The following is a 9693-nucleotide window of genomic DNA, read 5'->3' on the forward strand; positions in this document are numbered from 1 at the left end:
CGGAGGAGATGGATTGTTTAAGTTTAGAGTTTGGAGTTAGAGATATTAATATTTGTTTACTTGTATTTGAATATTTGCCTAGGTTTGGTTTGGGAAGTCCGGGGGGCGGGGGGATGGGATATAACATTGTGTAATATCTGTGATGTATTTCTTTTTTTTTTATGATGAAAATAATAAAAATTTTATATTGAAAAAAAAACAAAACCATCTGCCACCTCATTGCTGGACTTTGATAACTGGAATAACAGCATCCAGAATGTAGGAATAAGACAAACTGGCTTACTTGACATTGCCTGAAGTGTGAGTATTTCCTTATGATGGGGATTCACTGGAAACAAATATCCTGAATTATATAAGTTTATTCAACAAAATTTGGCCAATTATGACTAGAGTTGTCTGGAATGATAAAACCTACAAATACATAAAATAAAATAAAATAATAAAATAAAATAAATATGTCGCTTACCAGTTGAGTCTGCAGCAGATGCTCTTCCACTAACCAAATCCTCCGTATTTATTGATTGAAGATCAGTGTAGGAAGGGGTGATACTTGGGCTGCTACTGTTCTCTGAAGTAGTTGTCCAACTGCTCTCTGAAGTAAGAGGTTGTCTCTCTGAATATTCCAAGGAGGGACACATCCAACAAAATATTTTTGGAGATGAGGCTTAAAAGAAAAAAAAAATAATTTTATTAAACTTAATGGAATAAAAAGAGTTCCATGCAAAGGGGTTATCAAGTATACGACAGGAATGCGCAGAACATGGAACCTGTGGCTTGTCAAGGACCTTGTTTCCAGACCAAACACATTCATTTAGTCCAGATATAGGCAAAATGGGGCTGCTTTGTCCTGGATTAGGAAGAAAAGGCAATGCTCCGGGCACAAGTGTTTTAAGGGGAAAAGTCAGAGCAGGCAAAGGTCAGGGTTAGCAGCTGTTAAGGGGGCACAGGCAAGTGCTGGAGGACAGAGGCAGTGCTGGAAAGGTTAGGAGAACACAGACTGGTGGAATGGGATATTATCAGCAGTGGCAGAGGGAGGGAGGGAGAGGAGGAGGGAAAGGAAGTAAAGGCATTGGAGCTTGAAGATAGAAGACTTGAGGATAGAAGGCAGTGCAAGATGCTGTGCTGGAACCCTGATCAAGGTGGTTGGAAGGAAATAGGGAAGGGAAGGAATGGAAGATGCCAGGAAAACTGAGACATGGGAATATACCATTTCTGAGAGCTGAAGGGAGAGAGGAAGCGCATGCCAGCCTTTCCCCATTAAGCCCATAGAATCATATACACACTCGTATCATGGGAGAACTAGGCAGGGAAATAAAATGTGGACACATATAGCAATTCAACCTGCTAGAGATTCCTGTTAGGTCAGAATGTGTCAGAATCCCTTCTACCTCTGGGAAAGTAAATCTGGAGGATCATTTGGGTAATCCCTGAGTACAAACATCTTCCCACCCTTCATCCCTTTGAATTAAACTTTCTGGTGGCATCATCTATTTTGGATTTTACATAGATGGCTGTCCAGAAGAAAAGATTTCCTGCAAAATATGAAGAGAAATCTTGCAGGAAACAGAAAGAAATCTAATCTATTTGGACCTCTGGGTGTAGTGAATAATTTGACTGAATGGTATTAGCATTTGATTTTATTTTGCCCATTCCTCAACCAGTTTCTTTTAAACTAGTCTTTCTTGAGATTTAATCCCTCATATCAGATAGACCTATACAGTATTTATTCCTTTGCTTACTGTTTCCCTTCTGAAACCTATTTCTTTTAAATCTGTCTTTGTTGTACTATTTTAATTTTTAAAATTTTGCCATTTTCTGTTTTCAGAGGTTGTAAACTGATCGCACACATCAGAAGGACTATGATGCTCCTAATTAGCTCTCCATTTCTGGCTTAAGGTGCGCATGAGCATAAAGAGAAAGCCAAGCCATTCTGTTTGAAAAGATGAAATGAAAATGATGGCCACAAATAACAGCTGAAGACACAAATTCTTCCATTATCTAGGTTGTCTTTTCATTAGATGGACAAGGTTTTCTAAACTAGAGAACATTCTGCATGATACGTGATAACTTCATCCTAAAAATAAGACCATCTGGGATCTGATCAGGAGATCAGGATAATTGCAAGGAATTTACTTATGCATAAGGAAGGCCTGGAGGAACATTGTCCATGGGGTCGTGAGGGGTCGGACACGACTTCGCAACTAACAACAACAACAAGGTTTTCCTTAGTCTTTTTAAGGAAGAAATGAAGGAAAAATGAAATGTTTAAGGAGAAGTGAAATGTTAGTGTCACTTTTTAATGCCTTGGTAAGACCACATTTGGAATATTGCATCCAGTTTTGGTCGCGACAGTATAAAAAAAAATGTTGAGACTCTAGAAAGAGTGCAAAGAAGAGCAACAAAGATGATTAGGGAGGCTAAAACAGACTGCAGGAATTGGATATGTCTAGCTTAGTGAAAAGAAGGACTATGGGAGATATGATAGCAGTCTTCCACTATTTGAATGGCTGCCACAAAGAAGTTGAGGTCAACCCACTGACCAAAGCACCTGAGGGCAGACAAGAAGAAATGGATGGAAACTAATCAACAAGAGAAGCAACCTAGAAATAAGGAGAAATTTCCTGTCAATGAGAATAATTAACCACTGGAATGGCTTGCCTTCAGAAGTTGTTGGTGCTCCATCACTGGAGGTTTTTAAGAAGAATTTGGACAGCTATGTCTGCAATGTTATAGGGTTTCCTGTTTGGGTGGGGAGGTTGGACTAGAGGACCTCCGGGGTTCCTTCAACTCTATTATTCTGTTTTGTTATTTTGTTATTCTATGGTCACATGCATCCATCCCATCAAGCACAAAGAAAGTCTGGAATGGTATAGGATATTCTGCCATGATCAGAGAGTTTACTTAAAATATCTCCAAGGTTCCTTCCAACCCTATTATTCTATGTTCTATGTTCTTACCGAGAGAAATTTTGGCTGAGTATAACTTAACTTGATTTGTAACAGGGCAATGCCTATTAACTGTGCTGTATAGTTCCAATTTTTATATAAGGACACAAACAGCACAGAAATGATAAAGCCAGTTAGATTGGCTCAGAAAAAAAGCTGAAGTTGGTCATAAAGAAGGTAACAGTCTATATGACATCAGACAGAACAGAGAACAAAGCAGAACAAAACCAATTCTATTAACACATTTCAGATTTCTTCTAGGTGATAACTTTTGGTGTTAGGCAGATTGAATGCTTCTATAAATTAAGAAGATTAATATTAACAGAGAAAAATGGAACTTATATAGAACAATTCTTAACTTCCTGAGACAGATGATGTAATGCCAGATTTATCCTGATGATTTGGGATTTAAGTGGCTTCCACCTTATTATGATGACAGAATTATTATTGAATTTAAGATTGCATTCCCTTAAATATTGTTTCATATATTCTGATTTGTTAGTTGCATTCTCATCCTCATCCCACATAGAATTACTAAATCTGAAGCTAGTAATTCTTAACTCTTCTGGAGAATTAACTCTGCTGGAAGGAGTAGGGGAAAGAAACCTGGAAGTTTGAGGTTTGCTGTAGATCACATTCAAAGTAACCTTTAATATAGGTTATTCGATCGCATGCATACAACATTTCTAAACTTTTTTTTTGTAAACAGAATGTCAGGCAGTACATATATAAAACTTTCATATGCATAGTCTATATGTTCACACAGGAATGATATATGCATGGGAAAAGGCTAAGAACATCTGCCCCCACTTTTATTATCCTTGTCTCATGTCTGTAAACATTCATCTGTTCATACTCCAAGAGTATCTGAATATGGTTATAGCTATCAAATCACATATTCAAAAAACAATTACCAGTACGACTATTAAAATCATAGCTATCATTCCATACACCCCGAAATAAAATTCTACCTGGTTTAATTTTTTTCTGAGAAATTCATCCCAAATATTTCTGGCCATACTGTGTCCTTGCAGTGCTATTCTATATTTGAAAGCAAGTTACACTAAAGCAGACTGGACTGCTGACAACACTTTCAGCAACTGCAATAAGCTTTTACCCTGACACCAAACAGTACCTTTAATATATCTTCATTTCTTGTTATTGCTTTCTTTCTGTTGCTATAACTCCAACTTAATATTTTTTAGCACCAGGCTAGATAATAAGTGTCATGTGAGATTTATCCTATTGTGAATAAGTCTTTCCAAGGATGTGAAATAACTTCCTTGTCACCTGAATTATTTTATCAGGTTATTATTTACCAGGGCTGTTATTTATCAGACAAAATCCTTGAGGAGAGTGTAAGCTACACATTGCAATCAAAACAGATGTTTTCTAACTCTAGTTTTCATGCCTCAATAAATTCCAGGGTGTAAATCAGTAAATCTAATGGATAGCCAACTGGCTTGAAATTTTTCCACAGGAGACAAAGAACTTAGAGGAGATGATCAAAGTCACTTCTTAAGTTGTCATTTAGTTGTTTCCCTATCATCCCATTGATACCATACTAGTCATATTTCATATTCCATTATTTGCATAATTAGATGAAAACATAGAAATCTTTATTTTTTTTTAAAAGTTAAAGATAATAAGTATTTTAATCTCAACATTACATATTTAAAAACTGCAATCTAATCAGTAATATACCTGTTACTGGTAATGCAGCACATATGTGCAAGACAAAAGGCATCTCCATATTAAAAAAACAATCAGATAGCAATGAAAATTTCCTTCTGGCCCTGATGCTGAAAGCTGGTGAAAAAGGGCTAAAGTTGTTTGTTTCTAAATTGGACTCTATGTTTGTTTCTAAATCAGCAACAAAAAAGAAATAATTGTCTTCATATTTCAAGTCTGTGAAACTCTTTCATCTAGCAAAGCTTTTCAAAAATATTTATTTTTAAAAAAAAATAAAACGAAAGAAAAATACTCTGATTACTAGGATGAAATATTAATTTAGTTCCCCTATTTTTCACCACATCCTACATCAGTGATGGCGAACCTTTTAGAGACCGGGTGCCCAAACTGCAACCCAAAACCCACTTATGTATCGTTGGGTGCCGGGTGGGCGTGGCCCATTGGGTGGGCATGGCCCATTGGGTGGGCGTGGCCCATTGGGTGGGCGTGGCTGCGGTGGTAACAACAGACTAGGTGGGACTAAAAAGTTCAATCAATCAATTCCAATTTTGCGAGATCTCTTTTTTCCCGCGAGTTGAAATTGATTGATTGATTGAACCTTTTTTTTTTTTTGCACATGGCGGCGGAAGCCTAAAGTGAAAAGGTTTTATAAAACCCAGCTGAAGGCCTAGGCCTGGGGTGATGGCGCGCGTGCCCACAGAGAGGGATGTGCGTGCCACCTTGGCACGTGTGCCATAGGTTCGTCACCACAGTCCTAGATCAACAATTATTTTGTTTTATTTATTTATATTTATTTATATTCCAGAAACAAGAGTCTGTATGAAACCCAATCCTTTGATGTTACAGTTTTACTGATTAGCTTAAATGAAAAACATATCTTCATCCAATTGTTTGAAATACTGAATCAAAATTCAGTTAGGTCCCCTTCATACATTGAGTCTAGAACCGGGGTGTCAAACTACCGGCCCGCGGGCCAGACGTGTCATCGGGAAATCACGCCCACCCCATTGCCGGCAATCGTGAAAAAGCTCCGATATGTTTGCGCGATATCATGTGACGTCGCAAGTTTGACATGTCTGGTCTAGAACAACTACCACCCATTGTTCCCCTACCAAAAACTTAGCAAATAAGGCAATAACCAACAATCTGTGTGGAAAGCATTTTACAATTTTCCTGTACAATATCTGGATGATACATTGATTTTGGGCAATATCAATATATACATACAATTCTGTAAAATAGAAATGCTTTACATCAAGGCTTAGAAAATTGATTCCTTTACCAACATGCTTAAGAAGCATCCACATAACAAGCTGAGTCTTAAACATCCTACGTCAAACAGTACAGAAACTTCCAAACTCTCCAACTGAAAGAAGCTGAACTATATATTACCATCCCAGTTTCCTCATTAATCCAATTAATATCCATTAGTTTGTGAATACTAATTGAGTGATGATGGGAATTCTAATCTACAACATCAGAGAGTATCAGATTGGTAAAAGGTAATGTGACTTATTGTTAATTCCTGCTATAATACACAATAAACAAGTGACATTCCAACCTGTACATGGATGCTCTGGTGAACTGTTGGTCCAGGGTGCATCTTCAAACTGGACCCACGTGCTGAAGGATGAAGACAGATCAAGGCCTACAGCTGTTTTGTTTATTCTTTCTCCTAATTCAGCATGTGAAAGACTTGGCAGTTCTCCATCTAGATTTTGGTTGCCTTCAGAGGAAGTATCAGAGGAGGAAAGAAATCTCTCAAGTGGCTCCCTAGTATAACCTGTAATGAGAACCCCACTATAAAGATGAGTAATATGACATCACACTAATTGTTTAAGAAGGACGCACAACTTTATCATCCATTAACATATGGTATGTGAACAATAAAGAAGACTTTAAAGCTCTGTGTTTGCTGAAGAGGAAAACACAGTAGTCAAACTGAGTATCTTCATACTCTCTTCTGCTTCTACCTTCAGACTCCCCTATGTTTGTTTGGACTGATTAGTAAGACATACAAACTCAACTTTTGTGAAATCTAAGCCCTGGTCTATGACTTTATGTTATAACTAAATCCAGCCAACAAAGCTTATTCAACAGAGCACTGTCAAATAGAACTCAGTTATTATGTAGAAGAAATGGGCAAATACATATTAAAATGGCAACATATGGGGTGTAAAGTGAAGATACTACAGGAGGAAAAGGAAAATTAGCAAAGGACTGCTACTTTCTTCCTTTTTGTTACAGAAACTCCTTAGCCTTGAATTTTTGTAACAAAAAGTTCTGCCCAGGTTACCATAGAACTGTAGATGTGGAAGAAATCCCACAAATGGTTTCATTTGACCAATATTTCAATTTACACTAATACAATTCTCATTTCTTTAAACATAATTGTGTCAAAGCATACTACTGCATTCTCTTTCTCCTTTTAAACCATGATCTACTATGTCTTAGTTACTTAACTGAAATCAGATCCTTAGGACTATATTTATCCTGTTTCCTTCCAGAAGCCAAGGAAACTGGACATCATGGCCTCATTTTATCTTCATTGCCATCTTCTGTGATATACTGAGTGAATGATCCAAATTTACCCAATGAGCTTAATGGCTGATGCGGTTCACTATAATATTATATTTCAGCATTAGACAACAGTTTTGACACTAGGCTTCTTTTCTCAAAAATCTTTTTTTAATCACCTGAAATCTTACCAGTTTCAATTTTCTCGCAAGATTTAACAATTCTCATTCCAAAATCCAACAATTTTTTGTTCAAAAATGCTGGAAACTTCCAATTTTTTATAATTTTAAATTTTACATTTTTAAAATTACCGTGGACACTCCTAGCTGTCCCTTATACTTGCTTCCATAACTGTTACTACATTTTATAGTGGACCATCTGGGATCTGATCAGGAGATCAGGATAATCGCAAGGGACATACACAATGTTTTCCTTAAGTCTTTTTAAGGAGTCTTCTTCTGGTAAGTGATAGAATCCCACAGGTGGGGGGGATGAGGACGGAGAATTGTACATATGCAGAACTTGTACTCATTGAAAGCCACAGGAGATTTTTGTTTTCGACTATAGCTGAATTGAAATGCTTATTCGTTTCAATAAATAGCAAGAACCTTTGTCATCAAAGAGGAGAGATTTACCTTGGGAAGTAACAGAACGGTGAAGTCCATCACTGAAGGAGACCCACTCAGACTGTGGGGAAGGAACGATGTTGGCCAGAGATGTCATGCTTGCTGCACTTTCCTATTCATCTTCACACAATCTGAATCTAATACAACAATATAGAACAGACACTCCAGCTGACTGTAAATTGCTTTTTCTTTAAAATGAAACGCATCTATAAAGAAGAAATTTTAGGGATATGTAATTTAGCTGTATAACTTCATTACATATAAGAAATATAGTCTGTGTTTTTATCTGCCACTCTAAATGACATTAATAATATATAACATTTATTTAGCAAAGGAGACCTGGTCAATACAAAACAGACATTATCTGCATTTATCTCACTGCCAGTGCCTTAATTGCCATATATCTTACTCTATTCTTTCCCTTAGAGTTTACACAAGTTTTGCATTTCTCTCATTTTCAATGCTTTTTTGTATTACACAAGAATGAAGATAATAAATAACATTATCAAAATCAATGTTGCTTTATTTTCTGCCTTGTATCCAACTTTATTATTATTATTTGCAATGTACGATAGATTTACTAGTGCAGCCACAGAAATAAACATGTACTGACATTATTCTTCCTGCTTACAGCTCTGCAAAACCAATGTAATCACTACAATTAGTGGCATTTTTAACCTCCAACTATTTCTTTATCAGCAACTATAAAGAATTCAATAAAGTCAACTGAACAAAGAAAATTATCAGGGAACAATGAATCACTGGAGCATAATATGACCATAATGCTGAACAGAGGGTATGGGTTTTCTACTGCAACTTCTTTCACAACAAATTTCAAACACAAAACACATCAATTCCCATAGCAGTTTGATCACACAACACGCTGCATGAAGAAAATGGTAACATGTCCAGAATGGAGCTGCATCAGCAGTTGTGGGCATACCTCAAAATACTCATGGAACATGTTTTCTGTGCAAGCTAAAATGGTTACTGGTGAGTTTCTGGATGGAATTCAAGGTAGGGTGGTGATCCTTCATAGCATAGGGCTTGACTATCTGTGGAACCACCTTTCTCTCATTGTTTCTGCTCACTTCAGCCCAGTGGGTATATATTCTGAGTCAATGTCATTCAAAGCAGAATTCCCCAAACTTTCTGGCTTTGTGGACAGGCGGGGGGGAGAGGGGATGGTTCCATGTAAGTGGCAAGCACATGCACTTGCCGCTCATGCAAATGGAGCATGCACAAACGTGCTTGCCCGCTGCTCGTGCAAGTGGGGATATACATGTGCACTCGCCCACTACTTCCACAGCACAGTTCCGAATGGCTTACAGCCAGTGGTGGGATTCAGCCAGTTCGCATCAGTTCGGTAGAACCGGTAGCTTATTTTTTGTTGCCCAGGCCCAGAATGGACTTCCGGAAGCGGCAACCACACGGAGAACCAGCTTGTTCATATATTTGAATCCCACCACTGCTTACAGCCCAGTAGTAGGCCACAGCCTGGGGATGGGGATCCCTGATCTAAAGGCTCCCAGGAATCAGGCTTTCTCTGTTATGGTACCTGTCTTCTACAATATTATTCCCCAGAGATCTGAATTGCCTTGGCCTGGCCATACTTTAAAGAAGCCTCAAAATCTGCATCTTTCCCAAAGCCGTAGGATGTTTTGTGGAATAATTTGCATAATCATGTCTTGTTCTTTTTGGTTTCCATTGATTTGGCCATTTTATTGGTTTTTCTTTAAAGAGTTGTTCTTATTACAAGCCACTCAGAATTGGCCAGTTCCATCATGTTGATTAAATAAATAACTCTAAAGTACAAGAAAGCTAATGCGCTGCATATGCTCACAGAGGTTTGTGTCCTACCTGCCACAGAATGAGACAAAAATGGGATATATTTATTTTAAAGTATTGTAAGT

At 37.6% G+C, this 9693-nt stretch overlaps 1 protein-coding gene across 1 annotated transcript; it reads right to left on the minus strand.

The window, feature by feature from the left end:
• Positions 1-466: 466 nt before the first annotated feature.
• LOC107299340 (stonin-2-like) lies at positions 467-7960 on the minus strand (the record flags this gene model as incomplete). Its single annotated transcript, XM_015828705.1, has 3 exons — positions 7790-7960; positions 6199-6420; positions 467-664 (listed from the first exon to the last, which is right to left on the minus strand). Coding segments are annotated over exons 1-3 (508 nt in total), but the record flags the coding sequence as incomplete, so codon positions are not given.
• Between the last annotated feature and the right edge of the window lie 1733 nt (positions 7961-9693).

Source organism: Protobothrops mucrosquamatus, unplaced genomic scaffold (assembly GCF_001527695.2).
Source record: "Protobothrops mucrosquamatus isolate PMUCROS unplaced genomic scaffold, P.Mucros_1.0 scaffold4807, whole genome shotgun sequence".
In the NCBI taxonomy this organism is placed as follows: Eukaryota; Metazoa; Chordata; class Lepidosauria; order Squamata; family Viperidae; genus Protobothrops; species Protobothrops mucrosquamatus.